The sequence below is a fragment of the Panthera tigris genome, chromosome X (assembly GCF_018350195.1).
Source record: "Panthera tigris isolate Pti1 chromosome X, P.tigris_Pti1_mat1.1, whole genome shotgun sequence".
Taxonomy (NCBI): Eukaryota; Metazoa; Chordata; class Mammalia; order Carnivora; family Felidae; genus Panthera; species Panthera tigris.
In genome coordinates, this window is record NC_056677.1 from 101,319,143 (window position 1) to 101,336,608 (window position 17,466).

The window sequence follows — 17,466 nt, forward strand, 5'->3', positions numbered from 1 at the left end:
CCTTCTTTAGCAAGGAAAATGGTGCTTCCTTCCAGATTTGTTAATATTTTAAAACCATCATGTAGTTCTTTAGTGTTGTGGTAAGTAAAGGCTCTTCACAGCACCACTAGAAATTGATCTTACCTGGGGGTGGCAGCATGATGAAGATGAATCATGGCAGACAAAGTATTTAGCTTCTGTTCGCCTTAGCCTTTAGCTTCCTCATCTGTAAAGCTAGGATTACAGTGCCTGCCTCATAGGCTTGTTCCCAGAGCTGCACGTATGTCACGTGGCTGGTGTATAGGAGGCTCATTGGATGCTAGTTCCTCTTGTAGCCTTGCTGGCATTGTTACGCTACTGGGAAGTGTTAAATTGCATGCCCATAGAGAAGGAGCTCAGGTATCAGTTGTTCTTTTCTGGTTTGGGGTTGGAAAGAGAGTATGGTATTTTATTGTTGTTTTTAAATTTATATATACACACACAAGTATGTGCATATACAAAATATATCATGGTTAATTGAAAGAAGTCTAATTGTATCTAATTTAAAAAAATGTTTAGAGAGAGTGTGTGCATGTGAGCTGGTGGGAGCGGGGGGGACGGTAGGTTGAGGGGGCGGGCAGAGAGGGAGAGGTAGAGAATCCCAAGCAGGCTCCATGCTGTCAGTACAGAGCCTGATGCAGGGCTCAAACTCAAGAATGCTGAGATCATGACTTGAGCCGAAATCCAGAGTTGGAAGCTTAACTGACTGAGCCACCCATACGCCCCTATATCTAATTTTTATAATATATCTCATCTTCTTATACCAAGACATTCTTTTTTTTTTAGATGGTACTATATTTATGGTGTTCATAGTGCTATGACTGGCAAGGAATAAGTAATCCAGCAATAGAAATAGGAATTTGAGAATCTAGTTTTTACATGATTTTTTAAAAAATAATCTGATACCCCATCAGTGGAAGTTCATGTGCATCTTCTTCCTGTCTTGTCTTTTTTCTAGAAATCCCTTTTCTGATACTTGATCTCTCTACTGGCTAACTTGTACTACTTGTAATGTACCCCGTTTCTCCTCCCCTTTCCCATATTCCTTTGCAATTCTGAATGTCCTTATCAGATTCCTTCTCTGTGAAACACCCGACTTATGCTAATTTATTTATTTTTTGTCTAACCTATAGCTTTTGTTGGCATTGCCACTCATTAGGGCATTTCTTATATATTGCATTTAATAGTTTTTATTTTTTCCTTCCTCCTTCCAAGAGAGAGCAGGAGCTGGGGAGAGGGAGAGTGAGAGGGAGAGCGAGAGAATCCCAAGCAGTCTCTGCACCGTCAGCGCAGAGCCCTTCTCAGGGCTCGATCTTGTAACTGTGAGATCATGACCTGAGCCAAAATCAAGAGTCGGACGTTTAACTGACTGAGCCACCCGGACGCCTCCTTCCTGTTTCTGTTATTCTTTATTAAAACTTCCAGCTAGATTACACGATGAGCAGGAACTACAACTTACTGTCTATTTGAAACCTTTTGGAGGATAACGAGTTATTGCCTTATATATAGTGGTGTTTAATAAGGAAACTTGGCTAAAGTGAACTTTACCTATCACTCTCTTCCTTATTCAGTTTTATACTTGAAGTTTTAATTGTTACTCTGGGTGTTGCCTCACCCTTGATGACATGTTTTATATTAAAAGGGGTTAAGCTAGTGTACACATTATAGGTAAGACTAGATTAAGTCAGTTAGAAATGTTATAGAGACTGACAGTGTTAGAGGCTGACTTAGAAGTTCTCTTTATTTTATTCATTCTGCAATGTATATTAACTTCTTACACTTGCACATTTCAGGAGTTGTCACAGCAGAAATGTTTAGACATATGCAGAACTCTGAAATAATTCGAAAAATGACTGAAGAGTTTGATGAGGTAACTTATCCTAAATGTTTTGATAATTTTATGCATGTTGATCTTGATTTACCCTTGAAAGTATTCTTAAATTCTGAGTGTTAGTGTTATGGATAACAGCTTTGGCATCAGATTTAATCAGATGATGAGATGTGATCTTGGGCAAGTTGTTATCTTGGCATCAGTTTCATGATCTGTAAAATGGGGCCAATAATACTTCTTTCATAAGGCTGTTGTAAAGATTTAACTCAGTAATGTTTGAAAAATTTCTTAGCATTTTACAATGTCTGGTATATAGTAAGAAGTAAATGGTAGCTTTTATTATTGTCAAAAAATTAAAACTTCAAGAAAGAATAAAATGTAGTGCCTAAGAACACGTCTTGGAATATTGTTAAAGATTGGTCAGTATTTGGGGAACAGGTAGCTGAGGCAAAAGACTATACAGTTGACCCTTGAACAGCGGGGGGATGAAGGATGCTAATCCTCCCCTCCCCCCCCACCATGGTCAAAAATAGGCATGTAACTCCCCCCCCCCCTCCCCTTTACTATTATAATAGCCTAGTCTTCCCTGGAAGCTTTACCAGGGAACGGTCGATTAACAAACATTTGTATGTTATATACCATATTCTTATAATAAAGTAAGCTAGAGAAAAGAAAATGTTACTAAGAAAATAAATTTACAGTACTATACATATGTTTATTGAAGAAAATCCATGTATAAGTGGACCCGTACAGTTCAAACCCATGTTGTTTAAGGGTCAATTCTCTATACGTTATTACTTAGAATATCTTTTATGTTTCAAATATGAGTAATAAGAACAATACAAATAAAAAAATACTAGCTTAGACTTGAGTGAATTCTTTATCACAGTGATGTCTTTGAAGTATTGTTACCAATAAAGACAGATTTACTATAATGTAAGCTCCTTCAGGGCAGGGTTCACAGCTGCATTCCAGGACCAGCAGGTTTACTCTTCAAAACTTGTCGCTGTGGATTTTCAAGCAGAAAGTCTGGTCTAATTTGAGTTTTACTTGATCATTTTTTTTTTTTGCTTACTCTGATGAAGGAGCTTTCAACTATCATTCTAAAAGATAGACAAGATTTGTTTAAAAAGGCTTTGGTGATCACTAAGTGCTATTAATCAGTCTCCAAGTAGTTGAGAGGTAATTATGAGTAATGGTATTACAGCAGTCCCTCCCCGCCCCCCACCCCTTCCTTTATCCCCGGGGGATACATTCCAAGCTCTCCAGTGGATGCCTGAAGCCACAAATAGTACCAGACCCTATATATTCTATATTTTTTCTATGTATACATACCTGTGATAAAGTTTAATTTATTAATTAGACACAATAAGAGATTAACAATAACTAATAATAAAACAGAACAGTTCTAACACTATACTGTAATAAAAGTTACGTGATTGTAGTCTGTCTCTCTCAAAATATCTTGTGCTATACTCACCCTTATGATGATGTGAGATGACAAAATTACCTACATGATGAGGTGAAGTGGGGTGAGTGACATAGGTGTTGTGACATAGTGTTAGGCTACTATTGACCTTCTGACAATACCTCAGAAAAAAGATCATCTGCTTTTGGATGGAGGTTGACTGTGGGTAACTGAAAGGTGGAAAATGAAACTGGATAATGGTGGGAGGGACTACTTTATTTTAACTTACTAATATCAAAATGTTTTAGTGAGAACCTTCTTACTAAAGGGAAATAGCTATTTGAGATAAGAATCCTGAAATCTGATTTGAAAGTATCTGCAAACTAACAACAATTAAGATGATACAGTTCATTGTAGCCACTAAATTATTTAATCAGATAATATGGAAGAAAGGTTTTTTCTGGAGTATTAGGATCTTATTCTCAGATGAGAAATAATAGTTCAACTTCTATATGCCATGACCTAAAATTTAAAAAAAATGTTTCTCTGATGACAAAATATAGGGGTGCCTGGTTGGCTCAGTTGGTAGAGCATGCAACTTTTGATCTTAGAGTTGTGAGTTCAAGCCCCTCGTTGGGCTACTTAAGAAAAAAAATATATCATGGTTAAAAAATGTACTAAACTGTACCAATAAAATGATCTTAAGTCTCTAGGATACTCTTGAAAGCAACTCTTACTTTTGGATGTTCTGTGGAGTATTGGCCTTCGTTTTTATTTTTTAAGGACTTGTTTTTAATGATTTATGGGGATTCTCAATGTAACTGCACTGGAGAATGCCCCATCTTTATGTAGAAGAAAACTCAAGTACCAGTCTTTCCAGGCTATACTAGCTATCTTTATACATTTCTTTTAAAAATTATATCATTAAAAAAAAATAACTATGTCATTGTTTATGTCTTTTGACTGATGTCCTTGAAGCTAATGAAAATATACATTGTAATCTTTTGATTATTTATAAATCATACATCATTTAGACTGGCTGAGAATATGATTTCATCATTTTTAATCCATTAAAAATAGAACATTGGTTTGATTTTTGCTATGCTTTTGTTTTAAAGAAATGTAATCAGTTTATCTTTGTTAATCAGAATAATGTTTTGCTTTGATGGGAGAACCTTTATATTTTTAACGTTGAGTAATGGTATATATTTTTATTAGTTAAAGTGAATTCAGAATATCCATTTTGGTCTTAAAGAGAAGTGTTCAAAGGTACCTCCACCTTTGCATATTCTCCTGCCTACTTTGAGGATTTAATGGAGAAGAAGGGTGAGGTAAAGGAGTCTATTTTCAGTTTTTGCCTAGGGAATTTCAAAGACAAGCGAAATTTTGTTAAATCGTGTGTTTTAAGTGAAATTCCTGTTTAAAATTTTTGTTTTAGGATAGTGGAGACTATCCACTTACCATGGCTGGGCCTCAGTGGAAGAAGTTCAAATCCAGTTTTTGTGAATTCATTGGCGTATTAGTACGGCAGTGTCAGTATAGCATCATATATGATGAGTACATGATGGATACAGTCATTTCACTTCTTACAGGATTGTCTGACTCACAAGTCAGAGCATTTCGACATACAAGCACCCTGGCAGGTCAGTATTTAAAATTTTTTTGCCTATTTCTTTAGGTTAGAGATGAAAATCGTTTTCGTTAATAGAAATGAAATAATAATCACACAAATTAATTTTGCTTGTAGAGTAACCATCAACAGGACACTCTTCCTCCACTCGCCCCCCTTGCCCCATGAATTACTGGGAATGCAGTGATATTTTCAGTTTTGATTTTTAAAGGTATATTATAGTTAGTATATATTGTGATTTTCTTGTGTTAAACCTACTTGATTGCTACGCCACAGAAGGGGAAAAGAAGTGGATAGGAATGTGTCATGTTTTTGAAAGACGTTTTATCAGGGAGAATATTGACAGCAAATTTGGGGAGACTGTCAGTCACTTTGGATATGTAGTCCTAATGACCCTTATTTTGTCTCTGATTATGCACTGTCCCTCCTGGTTTGATGGTCCTGGCAGGATCATGTTTATTCTTTAATCACGCCATAAAAGTTTATTTTATTTTATTATTTTTTTTATGTTTCAGAGTAACTTTAGACTGAGCTAAATTCTTTGATTTTTGAAATGAGTTATATTTTTAAGCCTTACATAATTCTAGAACAGTGATTTTTGGTGTTGGTGTTTATAAAATCTTTTGGTTCCTCCTTTGTGCTAAAAGTAAAATTGTTGATACGCTATCACTGAATATGTACTTCTTGGTTTGAGTTGGAAAAAAATCAACTAGGCTTTCATTGTTACTATAGTATTATAAGCCTTAATGCTAGAATATATGATTTCTGCAAAAATTTTTCATTCTTTAAGTGTGGGGATATTTTTATCCTTTATTTTCCTAAAGAATTAAAGGTACAATTAAAAACGTACTTTTGCTAAGTCTTCCATTTTCAAAAAATGCAGATAATCTGAGGGAAGGGAGTAGAGGAAAAAAAATGCAGGCAATCTTTCTATAGGATTTTTGTTTTTAGATTGGAAGTCACAAAATACGAATGTGTTCTTGCTCTATGAATTTAGGTAGTGTTTAATATCAAGAACTTGATGGCTAAAGTAAATGAAAATAAGTATGATGACATAAGGTGGATAATTTTAGATCAGAATAACAATCTGAGGGAATGAAATAGCTCTGAAGAGAAAGTTGAGGATCCCTTTTAAAGACACCCAGTAGCCACAAATTAAGATTTAGTTTTGTGCTGTTCTATTATACAATGAGAAGTAGTCTGGAGTAAACTAAAAAATGCATAAAATGGTGAGATAGTAGTTTTAAATCACAGTAAGTCTGGTCTCAGGAGCCAGGGTTCGGTAACAGAAGGTGGGAATCTGGAGGAAGTGTAATAAAAAGCACTTTATTAAAAAAAATTTTTTTTAAATGTTTGTTTATTTTTGAGAGAGAGAGTACAAGATGGGGAGGGGCAGAGAAAGAGGGAGACACAGTTTTACACACTATAGTTTGACATGAGCACTCAGATTCCTTCTCCCTTTGGTTATGGAGATAGCTAAATGACTGCTATATGAGCCAAAATTTACTTAGAAGGTGAAATATCTCTGAAAAAGATCATAGGGGACACAGTTTAGAGTAGTGGGATATGAGCATAGTCTAAAGTCAGATTACCTGGTTTTTTAAAAGTTTATTTTTGACCGAGAGAGACACAGAGACAGAGCACGAGTGGGGGAGGGGCAGATAGAGAAAGGGAAACACAGAATCTGAAGCAGGCCCCCTCAGGCTCTGAGCTGTCAGCACCGGGGCTCGAACTCCTGGACTGTAAGATCATGACCTGAGCCAAAGTCAGATATGTAACGGACTGAGCCACCCGGGTGCCCCAGATTCCCTAGTTTTGGATACTGGTTTAACTACTTATATGAACTGTATAATATCAGGCATATTCCTTAATCTCCCTGGCCTTCAGTTTCCTCGTGAATGAAATGGGGATAATACTTGACTTTGAGAGCTGTTGTGAGGTTTAGGAGATAATCCATGAAAAGTACTGTAACATAGGTGACTGACATAGTAAGTATTCAGTACACATTAGCTGTTGTTTATTTTCTTGTCATTTGTAGCAGCTGTATTTTTCTTTTCTGTTAGAAGCAGAACAGCCCATTTTGTCCTTAATTTCTCTTAACTTGATATTAAATTGTAAAATTTTGCATCTGTGAAACTAATTTCAACATTTTACATTTAAAAATAGCTATGAAGTTGATGACAGCTTTGGTGAATGTGGCACTAAATCTTAGCATTAATATGGATAACACACAAAGACAGTATGAGGCAGAACGGAATAAAATGATTGGAAAACGAGCCAATGAGAGGCTAGAACTCCTGCTACAGAAGCGGAAGGAGGTAAACTTTTGTGTTGAGTTTTTTTAAATGCTAGCTCTTTATTTATTTATTTATTTATTTATTTATTTATTTATTTATTTATCAAGAGTGAGAGCGAGAGAGAGAATGCGCACATGCACATGTGTGAGCTTGAGCGAGGAGGGTCAGAGAGAGGGAGAGGGTGAATCCTAAGCAGTCTCTGCACTGTAACGTGCAGCGCTACACAGAGCTGGAGCTCATGAACTGTGAAGCCATGACGTGAGCTAAAGTCAAGAGTTAGATGCTTCATTGATTGAGCACCCAGATGCACCTGTATTAAATATTTAATCTGTTAATCCATGACCAACGTGGCCACCGTGAATTATCATATAACTTTGCAAGTTCATCAAAGTTTTGGGAATGATTTAAACTTAAATAACATTTCAGGTTGTTTAAATGTCCAGTTCGGTTGACTGTGCAAGCCAGCAGTACCTTTTGCATGCATTTTCTTTTCTGTGTGGACTAGGATTAAGAGTTCAAGGTTTAAGTAAGGAGTCCTGGCCATTCAGACAAGTTGTTTTAAGCCTTAGTGTTTATCTCTGCCATGAAAATGTCTCTGGTAACTTCTTCCCCAAGCTTGTTGTCAGGATGAATTCAGGTTTTACTTCTGTGACATCACTGTGAAAAATTACTTATGGGCTATTCATGGTGTCTCAATTGCTGCCCTTTTTTTTTTTTTTGGTAGTATAGGAGGGCAGTTAGCATTAACAACTGACCGCCAAATTTAACTTTGAATGAGGAGACTATTTTTCAGCCTTAAAAATTTTTTTTAATGTTTATTTTTGCGTGAAAGACACAGAGGGTGAGCAGGGGAGGGGCACAGAGAGAGAGGGAGACACAGAATCCGAAGCAGGCTCCAGGCTTGGCGCTGTCAGCACAGAGCTTGACGTGGGGCTCGAACTCACAAGCCGCAAGATCTTGACCTGCGCCGAAGTTGAACACATAACTGACTGAGCCACCCAGGCACCCCCTAAATAAAATATTTTAATGTTGTGTTTGTGATTTTAAATTCCTCCTTCATTAGTGATACATATTTTGCTGTCTGATATTTGTGATGTTTGTGCTCATTTCTAATATGCAAGATCTGATGTTTTAGAAGTGTTAGTAATGCAGTTGAGTTAATATTTGCCATGGTAATCCATAAATTCCTACTTGATTTTGACATATTTGGGGTTGGTAGTAGCTACAATTTTAGTTGATTATTTTTGGGATAGTCAATAACTTTAAAATGTCCTGACTCAACAAAAGCCTCAAAATCTTGTCCATATTTTCCCCCTACCTAAATTTGTCATCTTTTTTGTATAGTTTGAAATGGAAGAATTGACCTTTTTGCCCCTTAATTTAGATAATAACGTTCATCAGATTTATTAGGTAAACATAATGCATGTCTTAGGCCTTGAAATTATGGTCCAATTCTTGGACATTTATTTTAAGATTGTGAGCATAGAACGAGTGGATATAGGTAAAAGGATTTTGAGATTAAAATTCCTGTACAGGTATAAGATATTAATACTTCTAGGTTAGGGTTAAGTTTTTGACCACCTTGTACATTTGACTATTTATCTGTGCTAATGAATATAAGAAGCACATGCCCTTATTAGCATTATTTGGAAATGCAAGAATGTATTTATAAAAGAAAAAAATACATTTTACAAAAGCACAGAACATAATCTAAAAGCTCATTGATACTTAAACTGTGAAAGATTTTTCTCCTCAAGCTCTGAAACAATTTTGTCTTCATTCTCAAACTCTGAATTGAAAAATAATGGGAGTAGATAAGTAAACTAAGATTTTAAAATGTTTACTTGATTATTTAAGGTGCGATTTGTTTCCTTCAGAAGAATTTAGCAGGGAGATTCATTTTTACTAAGTTATTTTACTCAAATATCTTTTGTTCTTTGAACAGGCACTGTAACATTTCTTTTTCTGATGATTATGACCAAGATAATGAAATAATGTTAGGCTTTTTTGATATGAACATACATGTTATATAATAGGTGATACGTGTGATAATAAATTACTTCACAGATTCTTATGTGCCTTTTTACAGTGGAAATTTGTGACCCTTAGAAAAGGCTAATCTACCAGGTAAACATTAAAAGCCATGTCAAATATTCTAGGTATCAAGGGACTTTGGCTACCTGATCTACAGCAGCTGTTAATTTTTGTGTGTGGTTACTGTTGTCTAGTAGAATTAAAAATTAGATTTAATTACCAAAACACTGGGGAGACCTGCATTTGTACTTGTAACAACTTCTAGAAGTTCTTTTCATTGTCCTTCCTTACAATTGAAAAGAAATGATGTATTCTTTTCAGCTTCAGGAAAATCAAGACGAGATAGAAAATATGATGAATGCAATATTTAAGGGAGTGTTTGTACATAGATACCGGTAAGTCAGGACATTTTTTCTATGTAACTCTTTTTTTTATATAGTTTAAATTTATTCACTTACTCTAAGAGAGAGAGAGAGAGAGCACACAAATGCACACGGGAGCTAGTGGCAGAGAGAGAGAGGGAGAGAATCCCAAGTAGGCTCTGTGCTGTCAGCGTGCAGCCTGATGCAGGGCTTGATCTCATGAACTGCCAGATCATGACCTGAGCCAATATCAAGAAATCAAGAGTCAGATGTTTAACTTACTTAGCCACCCAGGCGCCCTCTATGTAATTCTTTTTTCCTATTCAAGTTTGGGTATTTAGTGGTTTAGGCAGTATAAATTAGTGGAAGGAGCACTGGAACAAGATCAGTGTTAGAAGGTAAGGTCTTCCACTGATTGAGCTACTCGACAGTCAAGTTATTTAACTGCTCTAAAGTTGATGTTTTCTCTCTGAAAAATGGGGTAATGTGCTTGACTTATAGCTGCCCAGCAGATGGAAGCTACTTCTATGATTAGGACTCAGAGCACAGAATACTTCATTGCCTTTGGATGTACTATGTTAATAGAAACTATGCATGACAATTCTGGGCTCTACTGTTTTGCGTGTCAGTGGGAAAGTTTGGATGGATTTAAGGGTTTTTTTGGTTCGTTTTGTTTTGTTTTGCTGTTTTGAATGAGCAGAGGAAAGAAATAGGTAATCTTATCACCATTTCTCCTCTAACCTATTCTTTAAATGTTGGTCGCATTTTTATTCAACTTCTCCCTCACTTCCTCAACTTGTCAATTATTGAATCACTTCCTTTGTAATGTCCCTTTGTCCATTTTTTCCTTTTTGTTTCTGGTGTCACCATTATCTTAGTCTATTCTCCCACCATTTCTCATACCTAGAGATGATTGAAGTTTTCCTAAAACATTTTTTTGTTGTTATTCCTCTGCTCAGAAGCCTTCAGTAACTCACCAGTATCTATAGGCTGAATTCAAAATAAATTTAGTCTGACATTCAAATCCAAATTTAGCTTGGCCTCAATGTTATGTGTACCTAATTCTCTCCTGGAAAATTATGCTCTAACTAGACTAGTGTGCCTGCTGTTTTCTGAACACACTGTGCCCAGCAGGTGTGAGCAGAGGCTGGGATATGGCATGATATAAAAGGTGAGGGATTCGATTTTGTTTGTAGTTTTATTTAATTTTAAATATTCATGTGATGACTATTATGCTTTGCCAAATAGACTGTAAGCATTCAGGTGTCATGCATCAGTTCTACTTTTAAATCCCCAGTAATCCATAAAGGTATCTGGCATCTCTTGACTAAATCACAAATCCTGTTGCTGTAGTGGCACTAATATATGTAATTTTTCTTTCCTTCATTTAGTGATGCAATAGCTGAAATCCGAGCTATTTGTATTGAAGAAATTGGCATTTGGATGAAAATGTATAGTGATGCCTTTCTAAATGACAGTTATTTAAAGTATGTTGGTTGGACTATGCATGATAAGGTAAGATATGCTCTTATAGAATATTTGTGTACATATAGGCATAGCTATCTACAGCTCTCATTCGTGAGGAGTATCTGCGTATAGGTATGCCTGGGACCACATTCCTATAGGCCCCTCTCTTTTATTCTTTTCTATCTTTTACATGAGAACATGGTCTCCTGTATAAAAATCCCCTAGACTTTTAAATCTTGGCCACTGATTTGGACATCAATCTTGAATTACTTTTTGTAGCGAAACATTAGAATCATGTATGAGGTGGTGGTCAGGCATTTCTTAGAGCAGTCAGAAGAGTCCTTATTCTTAATATGTGAGTGCTAAATACTTTTAAAATTTTTCTAACTTTTCTTCTCTCTTTGATAAACACATATCTTTGCCAGATTATAAATTACTTTGCCTTTGACCTTTTTTATTTTCTGTTTTTTTGTTAATCTACCTTTCTCTCAGGCTACCTTTTCACTAGCCTTGAAGCTCTTAGCATACATCCTTTACAAATACTTTTTTTGAAGGAAAACTTACTGTCAAATGTTCTGTTGTCTTTCACGGTAGTATTGCTTTGAATAAGTTTTCAAAAAATTTTCATTTGACCTACAGAAATAGTAACCCAAAAGGTCTTTAGTCTTAAATGTATGTATTGATTTCTATTTTTGCATTATCAGGGATGAGAGGTTTTGAAAATGAAAGTTTTGGAGAATTGTATGGAAGATACTTAAATATTTAAAGTAGAAAATACTGTTTATGTCTTGAATATTCACGTTGAAGATATGCAGAGTTTTAATGCATTTTCTCCTCTTGTTTCATTTAGCAAGGTGAGGTAAGACTCAAATGTCTCACTGCTCTACAAGGGCTTTATTATAACAAAGAGCTTAATTCCAAACTGGAGCTTTTTACCAGTCGGTTCAAGGTTAGTATAACTTTAAATTTTTAAAAATTACCTGTTGTTTGAAAATATTTTTCTCTAATTTTTACTTTATTTTTAAAAAAATTTTTTTTCTAATTTTTACTTTAAAAATATCTTAATTTTTTTGTCCTTAGGATAGAATTGTGTCTATGACCCTTGACAAAGAATATGATGTTGCAGTACAAGCAATAAAATTACTTACTCTTGTTTTACAGTAAGTATGTATTTATTGCATATTATTAATGTTCAGATGTTTAAATAAAACATTAGAGTATATAGTTTAAATTTATCTGGTTTTAAATTTTAATTACTTAAGTCACAGAATTTTTACAGCTAGAGGTTTAATTTTCTCACGTAAGGTTGTAGAAATAGGAAGAGGAAACCATTAGAGTAGAATATTTTAACTGAGCTAGGAATTCATGTGTTCCCATTCTGATGGCCAGTTTCCTTTCCATTTCACTGTCTTAGGTGCCCTTGAAATAAAGTTAAACACTTGAGTATATTAAATATGCCTATTATATTTTGTCACTCTTTTAGAAAATAGTATTTACTGAAATTTCTCTGTAAACAATCTGAATTTAAAACATTCTCTTATGCATTTAACCCCCCCCCCCACCCCCCCAGGTGGGGGGCATTAAGGAGGGCACTTTTTCGGATGAGCACTGGGTTCTACCTCTGAAGCCAAGACTATGGCTATGTTGACTAACTTGAGAGTTAAAAAAAAGGGAGAAAGAGAAAGACTAAAAAAGAAAATTCTATTATGTTCAAATGTAATAGTGATGCAACATTTTTTCCTTTTTAGAAAAATTTGCCATCGTATTTTAAAAAATTTGTTTTTTAATGTTTGTTTATATTTGAGAGAGAGAGAGCATGCACATGAGCAGGGCAGGGGCAGGGAGAGGGAGAAACAGAATCCGAAGCAGTCTCCATGCTCTGAGCTGTTAGCACAGAGCCCAACGCAGGGCTTGAACTCCCGAACCGTGAGATCATGACCCGAGCCAAGGTCGGATACTTAACCGACTGAGCCACCCAGGTGCCCCTAAAATGTTTAATTGAAGTGTAGTTGACATAATATTAAATTAGTTTCAGGTATACAACATAGCATTTCAAAAATAATATATATCGCTCACCACAATATGTGTATCATAGTATTATTAACTATATTCCCTATGATATACTTTTCATCCTTGTCACTTACTTTATTACTGAAAATTTGTTCCTCTTAATCCCTTCATCCATTTTTGCCCATTTGCCCCACTCCCCTCCCCTCCCCTTTGGCACAAGGGTTCATTTTCTCCACAACCTCACCAACACTGTTATTTGTCTTTTTGATACTAGCCATTCTGACTGTTGTGAAGTGATACCTCATTGTGGTTTTGATTTGCATTTCCCTAATGATTAGTGATGTTGACCGTCTTTTCATTTGTTTGTTGGTCATCTGTATGTCTTTGTAAAAATGTCTGCTCAGGTCCTCTGCCCAGTTTTTAATCAGATGTTTTTGCTATTGAGTTGTATGAGTTCTTTATAGATGAAAACAGTATGGTGGTTCCTCAAAAAACTAAAAATAGAAGTACCATAGGATCCAGTAATTCCACTACTGGGTATTTACCTAAAGAAAATGGAAACACTAATTCAAACAGATATATGTCCCTCTATGTTTATTGGAGTATTATTTACAATAGCCAAGTTTAAGAAGCAGGTAATCTGTCCCATCAACAGATGAAGGATAAGATACGGTGTACACATGTGTACACACACACACACACACACACACACACACACAGGAATATTACTCAGCCAATAAAAATTTACAATTTTAAACATTTTTTAAGTGTATAGTTTAGAGGCCTTTAGTATGTTTATTTTGTTGTGAAGCCATCACCATTATCCATCTCCAGAACTATTTTTATGATCCCATACTGAAACTCTCTACCCATTAAACACTAACGCCCTATTCCTTCATTCCCCCCCAGCCCCTGGTGACCACTGTTCTACTTTCTATCTCTATAAATTAGACTATTTTAGGAAACTCCTATAACTGGAATCACATAGTATTTGTAATTTTGTATCTGGCTTATTTCACTTAGCATAATGTCTTGAGTTTATTCATGTTATAGCATGTATCAGGATTTCATTTACTTTTGAGGCTTAGTAATATTCCATTGTATGTTTATGCCACATTTTGTTTACCCATTCATCTGTCAGTGGACATTTAGTTTGTTAGCATGATCCAAATAATAATTGCAAAATGATTTTTTTAACATACCATGCTAATTCTGACACTCATATGGAAAATTCATCATGTAATGGTAGCCAGTGAAGCTGTGATAAAAACATTTAGTGAGTGATGACTGCCCAGTATTATTTTTAAAAAAGGATATTCTTTGTTCATTCTAAGATTATGTTCTTTTTTTTTTTTTTAATATTTTTTTTGAGAGAGAGCGAGTGAGCATGGGGGAGGGGCTGAGGGAAAAGGTGAGAATTTTACGCAGGTTCCATGCCCAGATCTCACGACCCTGAGATCACGACCTGAGCTGAAATCAGGAGTTGGATGCTTAACCAATTGAGCCACCCAGGCGCCCCCCAAAATAAATTATTTTTTACCTATGTCCGCAAATGGCTGGAAGTGATTTGGTTAAAATTAGCATTGCCTAGGACTCCCAATAAAATTCTCGCCCTCCTCTTTTTAAACTCTTTTATTGGCATATAACCGACTGAGCCACCCAGGCACCCCTGCGCAGTATCATTTTAAGTCATATTGTAGAACCATAGTAATTTTTAGATTTCGGTACTGGTGTGTGAATAGACTGTGATTAGTAGCAGAGAATAAAGAATAGAGACAAGCACAAATGAATCAGGGAACCTAGTATAGGGTGAGGGTGACATTTTCCTATAAGAAAATAAATGGTTAAAAAAAAAAGAAATGGTTTTGTGACAACTAGTTTCTATTTGGGGAAAAATAAAATCGGATTCCCATCCCATTCCTTATACAAAAGTAATTTCCACATGGATGAAATGTTTAAATGCAAATAAATGAAACCATTCAAGTACTAGATGAAAACCTGGGGGAGATTAAACATTTTTATTTGATATGTAAAATGACTGAGCAAGATCTTTCAGAGCTTGACATAAAACCTAGACATAACAAAAATCATTGAATTAATTACATAAAAAATTTAAAATGTCTGTATGACATAAAATACCACAAACTCAGAGAACCAATGACAGATTGGGCAAAATATTTTTTTATCAGAGGAGTTAATTTCAGTAAATCAATTTAAAGAATAGAAACCCAAGAATAGTCCAGAGTCAGGAAACCAAATCATGGGCAGAAAAGAAAATAAAAATTTAAACATATGAAAAGATGTTGAGCCACACATAGAGACAAGTATATTAAAATGAGATCATTTTTTTAACCTGTCATTTGACAGATACACAAAAGTGTTTGCTAATACACTATTTTGTTAAAGCTGTGCAAAAACAGGTCCTTAAACATTATTGATGTGACTATAAATTGATACAACCTTTTTGGGAAGAAACTTGACAGTATCTATGTTCAAAACTTTAGTTGCTCACATTCTATAACATAGCATTGTTTATAATAGAATTAAAAAAAAATGTTTATTATTGAGAGGGAGAGAGAGCGTGCGAACAGGGGCAAGGGGAGGGAGAGAGAGAGTCCCAAGCAGGCAGCACATGAGCTAGCCTGACATGAGCCTGACATGAGCCTGGGTCTCACGAACAGTGAGCTCATGACCTAAGCTGAAATCAAGAGTAGGATGCATAACTGACTGAGCCACCCAGGCGCCCCAGAATAGAATTTTTGTATGGCCTAAATGATTATCAGTAGAGGAAGAATTAAATTAATATGTAAGATAATAGCTGTTTTGAGCATTCTTAACTATTGCATTTTCTTTTTTAGTTCAACTTAAAAATTATAAATATTGTATACATTATGAAAGTGTTGAAACAATTCTGAAATAAATAAGAAAGTAATAGTACTCTACATGTATTTCCGTAGCTTCTCCCTTCCTCTGTAATACCTTATGGATATCTTTCAATATTTTTTTAAAGGATAATAGCCATTTAGTTGATTCAGCTATTACATACTTCATCACTGGAACTTGTCAGGAGCATTCCTTCTCAAACAGTTAAAATGAGTGAACTACTGCACATTGATTTGAGTCAGTATATATATAGTTTTTAATTATAAAATGACCCAAGTGGGGGCGCCTGGGTGGCTCAGTGGGTTGAGCATCCGACTTTGTTCAGGTCATGATCTCGCAGTTAGTGAGTTCAAACCCCGTGTCGGGGTCTGTGCTGACAGCTCAGAGCCTGGAGCCTGTTTCAGATTCTGTGTCTTCATCTTTCTCTGCCCTTCCCCTGCTCGCATTCTGTCTCTCTTTCTCAAAAATAAATAAACATTAAAAAATTAAAGAAAATGACCCAAATGGTTTTTCCAATAACGATTCAGTATTATACATAGAGTAAGTCAAAATGCTTTTGAAACTTGAATTGTAACATTTTGGTTTTGTTTCTCTTAAAGAGAAGTACTATTTCCTTAGACATCAGACTTCTGGAATCCTTGGGCACAGCAGAAAACCAAAAAGGATCTGAGCTCCTCAACTAACCATCTAACATACTTAGACTTCTTTCTGTGTTGGTGGTCCTGTGATTCTCAATTTACATATAATGCTAAAAACCTAGATTGCATATTAGGGGTGAAAGAGGTACCAGAGGCCAGGACCCTGAATACAGAGTCCATAAGGGAAGAACTTAACAAGGTTTACCCTGAGGTACTGTGGTTGATGGGCCTAATAATGACTTTTATTTACCAAGAAGATTTTATTAGGTTTATTTTGTGTGTTTTTTTAAATTTTTTTACATTTTATTTTTGAGAGAGACAGAGAGAGAGAGACCGAGAGAGAGAGACATAGCACAAGTGGGGGAGAGGCAGAGAGAGAGGGAGACACAGAATCCGAAGCAGGCTCCAGGCTCTCAGCTGTCAGCACAGAGCCTGATGTGGGGCTCTAACTCAAAAACCATGAGATCATGACCTGAGCTGAAGTCAGCCACTTAACCGACTGAGCCACCCAGGCACCCCAAGGTTTATTTTGTTTTTTAAAAATGAGATCAGGGAAATGAGCAGTACATTTTAGTAAGATTTTTCCAATGATAGATTGCAATTAAAGGCCTTTGGCACTTGAATTTTAACTATTTCAAAAATCTATTTGCATTGCCTTATGGTGTTCAGTACATGGTGAATGAAGTATTCATCGTTGTGAGAGAATTGGGGTGTTGGTATATTTTAATGTTGTGATATTCTTAATATCACTATGAAGTACAGAGAGTATTTTCTGTGATTAACTCTAAGCTCTTAGAATGCCACCCCTTAATTTTTTACATTAGTTTTCATTCTGTCTTCATTTCTCTTCTGCATCCTTGTCACATTATCACTTCTCTTCATCATATA

The 17,466-nt window shown here is 35.6% G+C and overlaps 1 protein-coding gene across 9 annotated transcripts in view; it reads left to right on the plus strand.

Moving 5' to 3' along the window:
• Nucleotides 1-17,466, plus strand: part of STAG2 (stromal antigen 2) — a 137,536-nt gene that overhangs the window by 72,225 nt on the left and 47,845 nt on the right. For all 9 annotated transcript variants that reach the window (XM_042973900.1, XM_042973907.1, XM_042973908.1 and 6 more), the window contains 7 exons: nt 1,812-1,888; nt 4,696-4,900; nt 7,054-7,205; nt 9,540-9,613; nt 10,972-11,095; nt 11,898-11,996; nt 12,128-12,207. In XM_042973900.1, the coding sequence (XP_042829834.1) occupies nt 1,812-1,888; nt 4,696-4,900; nt 7,054-7,205; nt 9,540-9,613; nt 10,972-11,095; nt 11,898-11,996; nt 12,128-12,207 (811 nt within the window). The remainder of the gene's footprint in view (nt 1-1,811; nt 1,889-4,695; nt 4,901-7,053; nt 7,206-9,539; nt 9,614-10,971; nt 11,096-11,897; nt 11,997-12,127; nt 12,208-17,466) is intronic.